Below are 14,940 nucleotides of genomic sequence, written 5' to 3'. Positions count from 1 at the left end.
CTCGATTTCTGTGTGATTTATTTTGTGTTTTTGTTATCCAACTGTTAATTTTCAATGGCCATGGTTTGATGCACTGTTAGTGTAATTTGTAAGGCATTAATAAAGTTGATTGAGAAAAAAAAGACGCTTTACATTATATGGAATTTCTTACATCATACGATGCAAAAACTTTACATAAATTCTTTACGTTCAGTGGAATTTACGTAAAAGGAGGTTTACGTTATGCGAGTTACTACTGTAAAAGTACATGTATAATTTCCAATATGAGTTTGTTTGTATGTCATCAAAGCACCAACAGATGACGATGCTCTCAAAACAATTGCAACTGTTTGATATTGCTTATGAGGGTATTTGTTTTATAATTTATCTGGAAGGGGTAAAAGAACATATTCCGACAAATACTGGCTGTCACTGAGGTAAACATCTACCTGGTCAAACCGCTCCTCCATGAGCTCCCGGCAGTATCTGCTCTCCACCAGCGAGCTCTTAGCAGGCACCGGTGTCGCTCCAAAGCTGAGGAAACCCTGCGGCGTGCTGTAGCCCAGCAGGCCCAAGAGAGCATTGGACTGCTGCGGCTGCACAGACTGGAAGCTGGTGAAAGGGGTGATGTGACGGGGCTTGGTTCCGAAGCCCATCAGCTCCTTGCAGTACTTGTCGTGCACCAGCTGCTGCTGCGTGATCTCCTCCATCTCCTCGCGCATGCGCTGGTGGATGGCAAGATAAGTCAATACACTTGGCTGCCATAGATGCCATGCACAAACAATTACCAAGCTGGTCACAAACGTGAACAAATATGCGCCACATCTCAAACAGACAACGTCCTTTTGCAGGTTATGTCAATTATCCTATGACTGAAATTAGACACGGCATCTAAAAAGCTGATCTTTACAACAGAGATTAAAGCAGAAGTTAGTTAGCAAGGAGTTCCAGGATTTATTCCAATGCAGAAGGCTGTAATATAACACAGAGTAACATTATATTATACTGTTTATTATGAAACATATTACACTGTAATGCACAGTATTGTGTCACCATAAGATGCTGTTTTACCAATAATTTCATTATCACTTAGAACTAGAATGTCACTTAGTAGAGCCCTGCTCTCTCCTGAGGCTGAACTGTTAACTTTCCTTTGATGCTATACTGACTGTCACAATTGAATTCCTGTGTAAATCTCTTTATCCAGATCTCCACCAAATTCTTATGGATTCTGCCCTGGTCCATGTGCCACTCCTCTATAAATCTGAATATCTTTTTGTGTATTTTATAGTGTAATTTTGCTACTTGAAAACTACAATTTAGTTTAATTTACATTTTTTTCATAAATCAAGACCACCGCTAAGAGATGCCTGACATCCTCTGCAGTTGAGTAAAACACCGTAAGCCACTATAGACAAAGAAAGAAAGTACTGTAGTCTAATTAGATGTCTTAGCTTGACTAAAATGTGCGTGAAAACAGAGTGAGAGGACTGTTTCGTTTTTGGGTATGAGTGACAAGTGAAAAGCAAGCATTACCTCTCCTTCCATGCTGCTGATGCGAACCAACTCATTGAGGATGAGGAGAGCACCATGGAACCTGTCGTCCCGATTCATCCCTTTCTCCTTGGCCAGTGTTTCATCAAATCCCCTCTCTGCCTCCTCAAACGTTTGCTACAAAAAATAGGTGAGTTTATATACCCCGATGGCACACTGAAGGGAGGATCCCTGTCATTCATACTTTGTACCACTGTGGTTTCTGCATTTCTTTGGTCTCCCTTTGCGTGGTTAGGATGAGGCAGGCCCGCAGTGCTGACACGGCGCCCTCTCGGATGGCCTGCTTGGGGTCCCATACAGCGTAGAAGATGTTGTCAAAGAAGGGCTGCACTTGCTGGAAAAAGAAGGTGGGGGCACTCACGGCCAGCTCCCTTAATACCAACACCTGTAATCGAAAGAAAGCATTTTGTGACTGTGACAGCAAACATAATGTAATTTGAAATAATACAAAGAAAGTCAAGAACAAGAACAGCCTTGTAGCTCCTCAAGAAGTTGCCTGGGGTGTTTAATGGAGTTTATTGGAGGTAATATTTCCATATTTACAGGTAATATTTAAAAAAAGATTACAACATGTTTATAATCTGTGTCATGTTTTGCGGCTCCAGACTATTTTTTTTTTTTTTTTACTGCAAGAAGAGGAGGCAAAATGGCTCTTTTGATGTTAAAGGTTACCGACCCCAGTGTGGAACTTCTCACTGATCCAGAGGAAGACATTTTGCCAAATGCTCAGCAAACATTCCGTAATGACGGAAAGAAATATTGAGCTTCAATACATCAAACCTTATCACCTGAAACGCAAGCATCGCTACAACGCCCAGGGCCTTTTCACATTTGGCGCGCGTGTGTGTGCATGCATGCGTTAAAATGTCCCTACAATGTGTAACCTTCTGCACGCTACACTCCTCCATGCTCTTCCACTTCCTCCTTGCTGTTGAGTGTGTTAATACACTCAAATGATCCAACCCGAGCTCAAATCAAATGCAATTCTGCCACCTTGTGGCCGTTTGTATAGCTTAAATCTACAGTGACAGTGATATCTATTATTGTGCAGTTGCCTCATCACCTCTTTTTTTTGTCAAATCACACTCGGTTTGAGTCATTCTTACCTACAGGTGTGCACAAACAGCAGTTAAATCTAAATTTGACAAAGTTATCGGTCATTGCATCGGTCTTGAGAAGCAGGAAGTTATCGGTATCAGTAAAATATATATAATAAGCACCCCTAGTAAATAAACAACTTTGCACAAATGATAACTTACTGCTGCATGGCGTCTGCCTTCATTCCTGTCTGCTCCCAGCCACTCCAGTGCCCGCTTCACCTCAAACTCCACATATTCAGCAGTGAAGGTATCCCCAGCCATGGACAGGTGGCCCATGGCTTTGGAAGCCATCTCCATCACCACCGGGTCACCAGAGGGGAGCAGGTTACGCAGGTAGTTGGCAAAGCGACTGATCCTGGTGGCATTGCCTCCCTCCACTCCAATCAGACTCACTAAAGACAATAAACATACATGTATGCATTTATATCATCGCTTTGCTTGATGGAGCACGAGATGGCAGTAGCTGTATTTGAAGTACCATGAGCGGTCAGCATCTTGCAGCTTTCTCTCCTGCTGCATGCGCTTTAAAAATGCTGGTTGTACTCATCCATTGGTGTGAAACTCATGTGCGTTACACCTGCTGTACTGTTGTATACAATTAACTCATCAGTGCTCTTAATGCTTGTTCCACACACTAGTTAATAAATTGCCATGTGGTCAAAGACAGCTAGGTTTACTTTTACAATTTCTCACGCACTCTTAATCATTATTAAAGTTTAAAAAAACAATTTTAGGAACTAACACCGTCTCTGTCGGTAAATGAATGACCCGGCTATAATTAGCGCATGAGATCTTTATTTTGCTTATTTGGTTGGTTTATTTGATCCCTAATTCTTTCTGGGTAATGTTGACTCCACTCCACTGTTTGACAGATGCCATGTCTTCTCTGCCAACAGGGTGTGTTGTGGTAAAGATGTCTTCCACCACACAGTCTCAGTAAACTGAAAGTATTTTTTATTAAGGGAAATGGCAGATATATACTGCTCAAAAAATTAGAGGAACACTTGGAAAACACATCAGATCTAAACTGGGGGGAAAATGATCTTGAATATCTTTCCTGATAATAAGTGGGTGATGTATTAGTAACAAAATGATGCCACATAATTTGATAGAAATGAAAATGATCACCCTATAGAGGGGGGAAATCAAAGACACCCCAAAAATGAAAGTGAAAAAATGATGCAGCAGACTGGTCCATTTTGCTAAAATGTCATTGTAGCAACTCAAAATGATTCTCAGTAGTTTGCGTGGCCCCCACGTGCTTGTACGCATGCCTGACAACGTCGGCGTGCTCCTAATGAGACTACGGATGGTGTCCTGGGGGATCTCCTCCCAGATCTGGACCAGGGCATCAATGAGCTCCTGGACAGTCTGAGGAGCAACCTGGCGGCGCCGGATGGACCTAAACATAATGTCCCAGAGGGGTTCTATTGGGTTTAGGTCAGGTGAACGTGGGGGCCAGTCAATGGTATCAATTCCTTCATCCTCCAGGAACTACCTGCATACACTAGCCACATGAGGTCGGGCATTGTCGTGGACCAGGAGGAACCCAGATACCACTGCACCAGCGTAGGTTCTGACAATGGGTCCAAGGATTTCATCCCGATACCTAATAGCAGTCAGGGTGCCATTATCTAACCTGTAGAGGTCTGTGCGTCCTTCCAGGGATATGCCTCCCCAGACCATCACTGACCCACCACCAAACCGGTCATGCTGAATGATGTTGCAGGTAGCATAACGTTCTCCACGGCATCTCCAGACCCTTTCACGTCTGTCGCATGTGCTCAGGTTGAACTGGCTCTCATCAGGGAAGAGCACAGGGCACCAGTGGTGTAGTTGCCAATTCTGGTGGTCTATGGCAAATGCCAATCGAGCTCTACGGTGCTGGGCAGTGACCACAGGGCTCACTACAGGACGTCGGGCCCTCAGGCCACCCTCATGGAGCCTGTTTCTGATTGTTTGATCAGAAACATTCACACCAGTGGCCTGCTGGAGGTCATTTTGTAGGGCTCTGGCAGTGCTCATCCTGTTCCTCCTTGCACAAAGGAGCAGATATCAATCCTGCTGAGGGTTGAAGGACCTTCTATGGCCATGTCCAGCTCTCCTGGAGTAACTACCTGTCTCCTGGAATCTCCTCCATGCGTCCAGGTACCGCAGTGATGCCCTGGTCCAGATCTGGGAGGAGATCCCCCAGGACACCATCCGTAGTCTCATTAGGAGCATGCCCCGACGTTGTCAGGCATGCGTACTGTACAAGCACGTGGGGGCCACACAAACTACTGAGAATCATTTTGAGTTGCTACAATGACATTTTAGCAAAATGGACCAGTCTGCTGCATCATTTTTTCACTTTCATTTTTGGGGTGTCTTTGATTTCCCCCCACTATAGGGTGATCATTTTAATTTCTATCAAATTATGTGGCATCATTTTCTTACTAATACATCACCTATTTATTATCAGGAAAGATATTCAAGATCATTTTCCCCCCAGTTTAGATCTGATGTGTTTTCAAAGTGTTCCTCTAATTTTTTTGAGCAGTGTATATTAGAGTTGTGGTGTGTATTTATTCAAGTTTAATTTGGCCATGGCATCTATTCGCATGGAGGCCACATAGAAGGAAATCAGTACATTTGGCACAAAAGATACATAGATTATTTCTTACCTATGGCAAGAATCCCTCCTTTCTTCTCATTGACATCAGAGCTGGAGACCAGCTCAAATATGTGGTGATTCAATTCATCGTAGAATGTGGTGGCTTCATCTTGACTTAACTGTTACAAAAACAAACCAATGCTTAAGAGTAGTCTGTTCACTTCCTGTGTTTAACATGTTCACACATACAATACAGGGTTTCCCACACATCCAATTATTTGTGGCGGCCCAACACAATTAATTTTGAACCACCACCGAAGAATTTGGCGCTACCTTTTATTTATTTATTCTTTTTAGAATTGGCGCTATATGCTCTGACTCAATCCCAATCACGTTATAGCAAGTCTGTTTGAATGGCTTGTTATTAATTACAATTCCGTACAGAAGATGGTATCGTAACTCTGCATAGTCAGAGGCACTTCAGCTTCTTTAAAGGAAGGTGATCTTCAATATCCAAACGATAGCTGACAACTAGCTTGACAATGCAGGGCAAACTGATAGCTGACAACTAGCTTGACAATGCAGGGCAAACTGATAGATTGTCATCTAACAAAACCACAATCTTACAGTACAAACCAAAAAATAGCACAACAGCACAACCCGTAACAGGTAAGTGAACACACAACAACAATGAACTACCATTGTAGGTGGATAACAGTGACTAAGCACTAACAACAAACCAGTCATTTTAACTGGTCTTTACAAAGTGCCCACAGGGCATGCCAGGTACTCCAGTGGGAACTCGCCTCGACACTACAATACAGTGAGATATCAAATGTACAATGTGTACATTATCTTCAAAATCAGCACACATTTACATGTAGTCCAGGACACATTATGAATGTTTTTTTTAACGCACGCATGCCAACCACTGCACACAAAAAAAACACCCGTAAGTCAATAACTTCATGTCCTTTTGTTAAATAAGGTTTACAAACATGAGATAATGCTGGATATTTCTTATGACACAAACCAAAAAGCTCAGATTTACTTGTCAAACAAAAACACAAACACTGAGTTTTGCGTTATGTTGAATTATGCAAATTAGTCTATGGCGTTTTTAGGAATACAAGGTTTGTGTGTTCTGTGGTTCTTCACACTTTTTCAGTCAAGTACCCCCCATAGAATATTTTTTGCAGCCTACTACGCTCTAACCAGAGAAAAAAAAAAGACATAAAATACAGCGGTGTGGAATCACTATCGGACTTACTACTGTCCAAAACCGTGCTCACCTGTAGTGGTCTTGTTTGAAACATTTGCAAACAAAATATAAACATATAAAGCTATAAAATAACTTACATTTTAAACTAATAAATTAATCAGTTAAAAAAGCTTTGTGCACATAAAATAATTATCAACATTAAGTGCCCTCTTCTGCGATCATGATAAAAATGTGTTCTTCAACGCAAATACTATTTATTTGTTTTACATTCTATCTGCCTCAGTTAAAATAAACATATAAAGAGTCTGTACTGTTCATATCTTACAAGGGGGGTAAAATCAGCACAAGATCAAATACATATTTTCCTCACTGGACAATATACATTCATATATATATATATATATTATAATCCCAAGTACAGTACTCTCATTTCTCCTGTTCTCAAAAATTATTCATAGCATATGGATTACCCTGATTGCAGCTCTTTTGCAATATGGCCAGTGACTGTAATATGGATAGGAACACACACTGTATATTTACCTCTCTCAACTCTGTTGTCACATAGTGCTGCAGATCCTTCGCAGACTTTGCTCTGGTGTCTTCATTTCGACTCTTGAGCCCGCTGACAAACTGCTGCAGCACAGTGGCTGTGCCTGACATGATCACCATTTGGATGGCCTGGTCTGCAGGCACACAAACACCACCAGTCAACCTCAATAAATTAATTGTACTGCAGAGGAAGACCGTTTAAAGTGGAGTGGGTGTTTCATTAACCGGTGTGTAGCTAGGTGACAGGAGAGACTTCGTTTCTGGTGTCGAGGTAAAAATCCTATACTATATGGTAACACTTAAATCAAATATGTACAACCTATATGTCAACAATGTATCATTTTAACACATACTATTTCTAAGCATATTATGGCTAACTGTTTATGTTTAGCTAACGTCAGCTAGCGCTAAACAGAAGCTACCTTAGCCATTATAGCAGACATCTAACAGCACAAAAGCGAACGCATTGTTTACTTACGTGTTAGCAGCTATATACAGGCAATCGATACACTATAGGACCTTTGCAGAATATCCCTCATGGTACGAACACCTTTAACAACGGACACAAGGTTAGCTAGCTAATGTTGTTTAGAACGAGGTGCTCTGCAGGCTTCTCGCGAGTAATTCAGGAGAGTAGTCTTGCGCGGAAGCGGCGCACATTGCGCAGATTTGCACGATTTTACGATTTTTTTTCAAATTGTTTTGTCTTTTAACGCGATAAATATGATTTTTTTATAATTAATCATTTAGTAGTATATATATATATGTTGTGATTTGATTCTGATTATTTTTGGTAGGTTTTTAGAAATATGAATTTTTAAATATTACAATAGGCCAAACTGACGCAAATAGACTTATAGATCGATAGATACTTTATTAATCTCCAAGAGATTTTTATAATTTTTGCGTTATACTGATCAGTAAGCTAAATCATTGTTAAAATTGGTGGGGTTACTTAAATTATTCAGTGTCCACAACTTATTTATTTTGCTGTATCTCACTTTTTAGCCTGAAGAGGGAGACACAGTAGAGGTTTCCAATAGATGCAATTGGTAGTAGTTACAATTAGTACTTTTACAATAAACTGTTAAGATTACAGTAATCGTGTCAATCATGTGTATTTTAAACAAAGAGAGATTTTTCATCATCATGAATTAGTTTTCAACCTCGTAAAATGAAGGTAAAATGAAAAGAAACCAGGTCTAGACAACGAGACAGTGAGATTGCAAGCACAAACTGCGAGTCACCTTCTTTTACAGTTGTTAAAATAGATCAAGAAATAGTAAAATGCATTAAAATTGTAGGAAATAATGGTTAATAGAGTAATTCAACAAAATCACACAAACTGTTGGACTTGTGTTTGTTTTTCCGTGTTTTCGGCATGACGTCCATTTTAAACTTTTATTTTGTCAAGCCCATTTCCTGTGTTTGCCCTCCTGGGGCAACGTTACGTTCTGTTTAACGCTGGCAGCTAACGAATTATTGTATTATTTCAGTTTCATTTGCATGTGTTGTTGTACGTTTGCTTGCTTTTGCTTCCTTGCACTTTTTGGAGGACAAAGCAGGGTTTCCCCTAGGATTTTTTGAAGCTGTGTTGGTAGGCTGCATGGGAGGGCAGACGCTGTCTTGTGCCACTGCTGCATCTGCAATTTTTTTGTGATGACAAATAACAATGTTTACAACTTATTTATTTATTAACTTTTTCAACAAACAGCAGAACATGTTAGCATACTAAGCAAATAAATAACAGAACAAAAAAGCTGAGATATGCTCCAGCATACCCCCGCGCCCCTAATGAGGAGAAGCGGTATAGAAAATGGATATATGGTATTCATGTCTCTTCTGTTATTGTTGCTTAATTTATTGGTATTAATGTTTCTTTTGTTGTTATTCATTTTCTTGTGTTTTTCTTTCTTTTTTGGGGGGATAATGAACAGAACAAGAATTTCATTGCATAGCAGAACTACCTGTTTTACTGTGCATATGACAATAAAACTCTTGAATCTGGACTGTGAGCAGAGTTCGAGTCGGCTCTTTGAACGCAAACTCTGTTTCTGTCTCTCTATCTAACACACATAAACATAAGTCATCTTTGCAAACAGTTCATTTCTCCCCATTTCCATGCCTTCCTCCTGACACTGTGTATAGTTATGACTGTTGACATATATTGTTTATTAATTGCTTTTGTTATGTTGTAATAGTTTATCTTCACCCTCAATACATACACAGTCTCCTTCTCATTCTCTCTGAAACACAAACGCACACATCTGTTGTGATGATGTCTGATTTCCATCCATCCATCCATCCATTTTCTATGCCGGTTCTCCTGTTTAGGGTCGCGGGGGTATGCTGGAGCCTATATCAGCTGACTTCGGGCGAGAGGCAGGGTACACCCTGGACTGGTCGCCAGCCAATCGCAGGGCACATATAGACAAACAATCTGAGTTGTTTTTGTTGAAAAATAAAGCTGGTATTTTTACATACACTGGTTTTATATCTGAAACTTTATTCTATCATTCTGTTCACCCCGTATTAATTTAGTGCAAGGTTGTATATTGATAGGGGCCTCTGAGGCTGCTTTTCCTGCTTTTTGTGTTAAAAAAAACATATGAAATGGCCCCTGGCTATGTTCGCCTTAGGCCCCAAAATTGCGAAGTCCGCCACCGTTAATAATGTGACACTCACATACCTGTGAGGAAGAAGTAAATCTTTATTTGGCAAACTGAGTAACAATAGAACTCACAATAAACTTACCAGCTCCATAGAAATTGCGGGGGAGTTATCATTCCACATACCATTCTTACACAGGGTCTTTAAAGAAGGAGCTAAAAAAAACATCACACAGCAAAGTAATAGGTAGATAACAACAGACATGACAGTACCAACAAATAATCCTGAATAATCAACAACTATGTGAGCTCTAAACATGTAACTTAGCAGCCTTTACAATAACAGTGTTACGAACGGCCAAGGCCGTGATACAGGAATCCAAAATGCAGAGTCGACTACGTGAAACAGAAAAGGTCTTTAATACAAAAATGGATAACAAAAAGGTACAAAAACAACACAAGAAACAAAGTACAACAAAAATACCTCCGGACCTAGTCGCGGGAAATAGTAACAAAAAACACTGCTAGCAAGGAGAGCTGAGCAGGGAAAAATACAGACAAGTAACAAAAAGAGCTGCTAACAAAAACTAGCAGAAGTACCAAAAATACAGCTACTGCTGAGAACGTCAAGCAGGTAGGTAGGTACTTACAAGAGGGCTGAGCGTGGGTCAGAAAGCCAAAACACAATGCACAAGAACAAGCTGGAAGGAGCTGAACAGGGTGTAGCAAAGGGACAATCTGGCACTGAACCTAGCATTGCACACAGCTTAAATAGCACTCCTTAATAAGGCACAGGTGAGGATGATCAGCTCATCAGGAGTGTCAGGGATGTGCTGCAAGGGAAGACAGAGAGATGGCAGTACCGAAGCACACAATCCTGACAAACAGTACAGCAAAGCACGCTGGGAAACAGGAAGTGCTGTTGTCAAAACCATATAAGTAGATGCCGCAGGTGCTGAGCCTTATGGCAACGTCGCCACTATATTGGATGTGGCAAGGCTGCGCTGTAAGTGAATACCAATAAATGTACTTACTTACTTATAAAGCGCCTTTCTACAAAGAAATTTAAGTTAATGCCTCTCGTTTATACATTCACACACGCACTAATATACACTAAGTCCCCAACTAACGAACACAATTGGTTCCAGACGACTGTTCTTAAGTCGAATTGTTCTTAAGTAGGGAAAAGGTAATTACCAATGATATAGGTACTACATGTACATGTATACATATACAGTATATGTGTATGTATGTAAATATGAGTTTGGATGCAGTAGTAATATTAAACGAGGATAATTAATGAAAAAAACAATAATAAAAAATGATATAATAATACGTAACGATAAATGTTATTTACCTTTGAAGAGGAGTGGTCAAGCATACGTCGTTGTGGTGGAGGTGGAGGAGTTATTGAAAAAGGACAAATTGTTGTCGTCATTAGACTCTTCTAAAAGAGGTAGTGTTCTGTGGGTGGTGTAGAATTAAGCAGGCCTGTTAACTCTTCATAAACTTTAATCACACGCTCTGTCTGGGTTGTATAGACCAGCTACAATTTAGCTTTCCATTTCTCCTTTACACTCTCTCCCCACCGCCTGCCTCTGTGTGGGTCCCATTAGCAGTGTCACAGTGCCCTCTACCGGTCAAGCATGTAGCAGTATAAATACTGATGGAGCGACTACAAGGCAAAATAAAATCAAATATAGACCAGTCGGCTTTGTTCGTATCTCCAAGTGTTCGCTAGTCGGATGTTCGTAAGTTGGGGACTTAGTGTACTTGGGAAACAGTTAGACATGTATTTGATCTTCTTAGAGAGCCAACATAAGAATTTCATTGATCCCACACAGTAGTATGTAGTGCCGAAAAACCATACACAGTTTATATATATATACTGTATATATATATATATATATATATATCCATCCATCCATCCATCCATTTTCTATACCGCTTCATCCTCATTAGGGTCGCAGGGGCATGCTGGAGCCTATCCCAGCTGACTTCGGGCGACAGGCGGGGTACACCCTGGACTGGTCGCCAGCCAATCGCAGGGCACATATAGACAAACAACCATTCACACTCACATTCATACCTATGGACAATTTAGAGTCTCCAATTAACCTAACATGCATGTTTTTGGAATGTGGGAGGAAACCGGAGTACCCGGAGAAAACCCACACACGCACGGGGAGAACATGCAAACTCCACACAGAAATGCCCAAGGGAGAATCGAACCAAAGTCTTCCCGAACTCCAGACTGTGACTGTGTGGCCAACATGCTAACCACTGGACCACCGTGCGACCCACCCCTTTAACTAAGAATAAATTAAATCTTTCCAAAAATGACATAAATCAAGGCACAAGGAACACAAATGTATTCTTATATAAAATATGTAATACATTAATTATCTCCTCAGAGATGGGTGGAGGAGCCAACAAAACAGCTCTGTAGCCGGTCAGTGCTGACACTGGCTAAAAATTGAGTCTGCGTTGTGTTATTTGACGTTTGTGAGTGACGAGGAGACAGCTGAAATTCTCTTGCCAGCCAGAAGGGGTGTTTATTCTCTGTGCACAACATATAAAATATACACAACTTGATGCGTGATTCCATGCACACGTCTCCTCTCCTCAGCAGTCCAGAAGGCGACTGAAGCATTTTAAACAAAATATACAAAGAGGGAGCCGATATACAGTACCTGTGCACAACATATAAAATATACAGCAACTTGACTACGTTTCATGCATACGTCTCCTAAAAAACAGAAAACCACCTGAAAAACGAACTCCCCAAAACTAGCTTCATTAGCTGCAGTAACTTTTGTGAGTTGTCTTGAAATGCTGCACATAATACAGAGAGCACACACTGGCATGAAATGTCTCTTATATTCACATTAACATATTAAAACATTGTTGCCACAAGACGAACCTCTCCTCAGCAGTCCAGAAGGCAACTGAAGAGGAGCGCGCCAGAATGACAGGAAATGACATCACAGCGATGTCAAAGTTCACACAACAAAAAGGAACGCAAATAAAATAAAGACTGCCCATAAAAAGGTGCATATAACAACAAATACATACGTGAGAAATTAAAAATGAATTATCGGTGAAATTAAATTAACTGAATTAACACATCGGTTACATCCTCCCCTCCTAGATTTCACCAAAATTAAAAAAAAAAATTGCTTATACATTCAGCATACATTCAAAATACACTTTGAAGCAAAACACTGGAACAACTGATACAACATTTCACAAACCAGCCAGGATTCACGAAAAGTCTCTAAACTTTACCATTAGCTGTATAAGCTACCTACTAACATACAGTAGGTTCAGAGAAAACTTACAGTAAGGGTGATCAAGCCTTAGGCCTTTAGAATAGCATGAGGAGTGACTGGGACTTTCTATCGACTAAACGTGCTAAATCTTTAAAACCAAAAAGTTTTTGTGCCATGGACTCTATGAGTCGGTTGACTTTCTTTCTGACCCTTCCTGCCCGTGTCCTAACCACTTGCCCAGTATCTACTGATGAATGAACATCTGTGTCTAGGTTGTGTCTTGAATGCACTTTGGTTTCAGGAAGTGGGTCTAGTGGTCGAATTACTGTGTCACTGTCTGTGTCACCAGAACGTAACTGGGTGCTCTGAAAGCACATCTGTCATGAGCGGTGAGTTCGTGTAAGGTTCTGCTACTAAACTGTCCGAGTCATTGTCTCTGTTAGGATGGGTCTTGTCTTCCCCTTTCACGCCTGGAAGGATGCCTCCCACGGATGACGAATGGCATGATGACTGAAATAGTGGGATCGAGCTCCTCACTTTGCTGGAGTTCCTGTAGCGTGAACACAAGGAGGTTGTCTTGTCCTGGTGGCAGCAGATCTTGAACTGACTGAATCAACTCCACAGCTCTAGTCTCAACAGCAGTATCCCACTGGTCATGGACATCCAGAACAGCTTTTACAGTAACAAAATCACAGTGACACTGAAGAGGGTGGGATGGGGACTTGACACCGCCGTTAGCTGTTCTTTGTACTTTGTGACACTGGATCTTCAGTCGAAATGTGTCCTGGATGCCATCTTGAGTCATGCCCTCAGCTTCAGCAAGTAGGTGGTGGTACTGCTCTGTGATAAGTCTGTGGCTGTTTCTGCAAAAGGATCCCTGCTGAGAGCATCAGCCACTATGTTCTTGCTGCCAGGGATGTGCCTCAGGTCGAAGGTGTAAGGGGCAAGGTGGGACACCCATCGCTGTTCACATGCATCTACTTTAGTTTTGTCATGATATAGGTGAGAGGGGTTATTGTCAGTCCATCCTGTGAATGGATAACCTCTTAACCATTGACTACCCTGCTCACACACACTCCACTTCAAGGCTAAAAATTAAAGCCTGTGGGCTGGATATTTTTTGTGGGAGCTGCTCAATGTCTTACTCGCAAAAGCGATGGGGTGTGCTTTCTCTTCACCAGCTGGGACTTTTGGGATAAAACAGCTCCGAGCCCATCTAGCGAGGCATCAATAGACAAAACAAGTGGCAGTAAAAAATCTGTGTGCGAGACGACAACACAATTTAAGAGACTCTCTTTCAATTTATGTAGGGCCACATCACATTCATCATCCTTTGGATTCATCTGTCCAATCAAAAGGTTAGAGCTTCCTTGTTCTGACCCTACCTCGTTTCTTCTGTCCAGCAGTAAGGGAAAATAACGGTTTGGAAATTGAGGAGCAATTGGGGATAAAGTGCTGAAAGATTTTATCCTCTTCACTGACGGCATGCAGCCATCCTCCTCCATGAGATGTGTTTTTGAGATTTTGGTTATGACCTCGACTTTTACTGGGTCTACTGCAACTCCCCTGCCATCTAGCTATTATGTGACCCAAAAACTTGACTGAGGACCTCATTAAATGACATTTCTTTGGGCTTAGTTTGAGGTTGTTCAGTCTTAGTTGGTGGAAGACAGTCTCTAGCCTCGCCATTGCCTCCTCTTCAGTTGCAGCAAACACAAGCAAGTCGTCAAGATAGCACAACAAACATGAAATTCACGTCTCCTAAAATGCTCATCATAGATAGACTGCCACTGGAGACAAGACACCAATAGTCACTGCTCGCTTTCAACTGATGCATAAGGAACCTAACGACGTTAGTGCCTATGATCAAATCTTCACGTTGGCCAGGTACTACAAGTACGGGTACAATGCCAGTCTCTCCCTACAGTTTCATCTCGACCTCATACATGCATTTAGGCTTGGTTAAAGTCCCTCCGCATTCCATGAGCACAACCTCCTGAGTTAAGAGGAGACAACATTTTCACCCAACATCTTCAACTCTGCTTGCTCACTGAGGGTGCAT

The 14,940-nt window shown here is 41.3% G+C and overlaps 1 protein-coding gene across 1 annotated transcript in view; it reads right to left on the bottom strand.

Annotated features, from left to right (window-relative positions):
• Positions 1-7,618, bottom strand: part of mtor (mechanistic target of rapamycin kinase) — a 127,066-nt gene extending 119,448 nt beyond the window's left edge. The window contains exons 1-7 of the mRNA XM_054767890.1: positions 7,476-7,618; positions 6,989-7,131; positions 5,297-5,405; positions 2,793-3,025; positions 1,718-1,918; positions 1,516-1,650; positions 429-704 (exon numbers count right to left, since the gene is read on the bottom strand). Coding sequence (XP_054623865.1) covers positions 429-704; positions 1,516-1,650; positions 1,718-1,918; positions 2,793-3,025; positions 5,297-5,405; positions 6,989-7,117 — 1,083 coding nt within the window. The 5' untranslated portion in view covers positions 7,118-7,131; positions 7,476-7,618. The remainder of the gene's footprint in view (positions 1-428; positions 705-1,515; positions 1,651-1,717; positions 1,919-2,792; positions 3,026-5,296; positions 5,406-6,988; positions 7,132-7,475) is intronic.
• Between the last annotated feature and the right edge of the window lie 7,322 nt (positions 7,619-14,940).

The sequence above is a fragment of the Dunckerocampus dactyliophorus genome, chromosome 1 (genome assembly GCF_027744805.1).
Source record: "Dunckerocampus dactyliophorus isolate RoL2022-P2 chromosome 1, RoL_Ddac_1.1, whole genome shotgun sequence".
In the NCBI taxonomy this organism is placed as follows: domain Eukaryota; kingdom Metazoa; phylum Chordata; class Actinopteri; order Syngnathiformes; family Syngnathidae; genus Dunckerocampus; species Dunckerocampus dactyliophorus.
The sequence above is the reverse complement of the archived record's forward strand: the minus strand, read 5'-3'. Positions and strand labels throughout refer to the sequence as shown.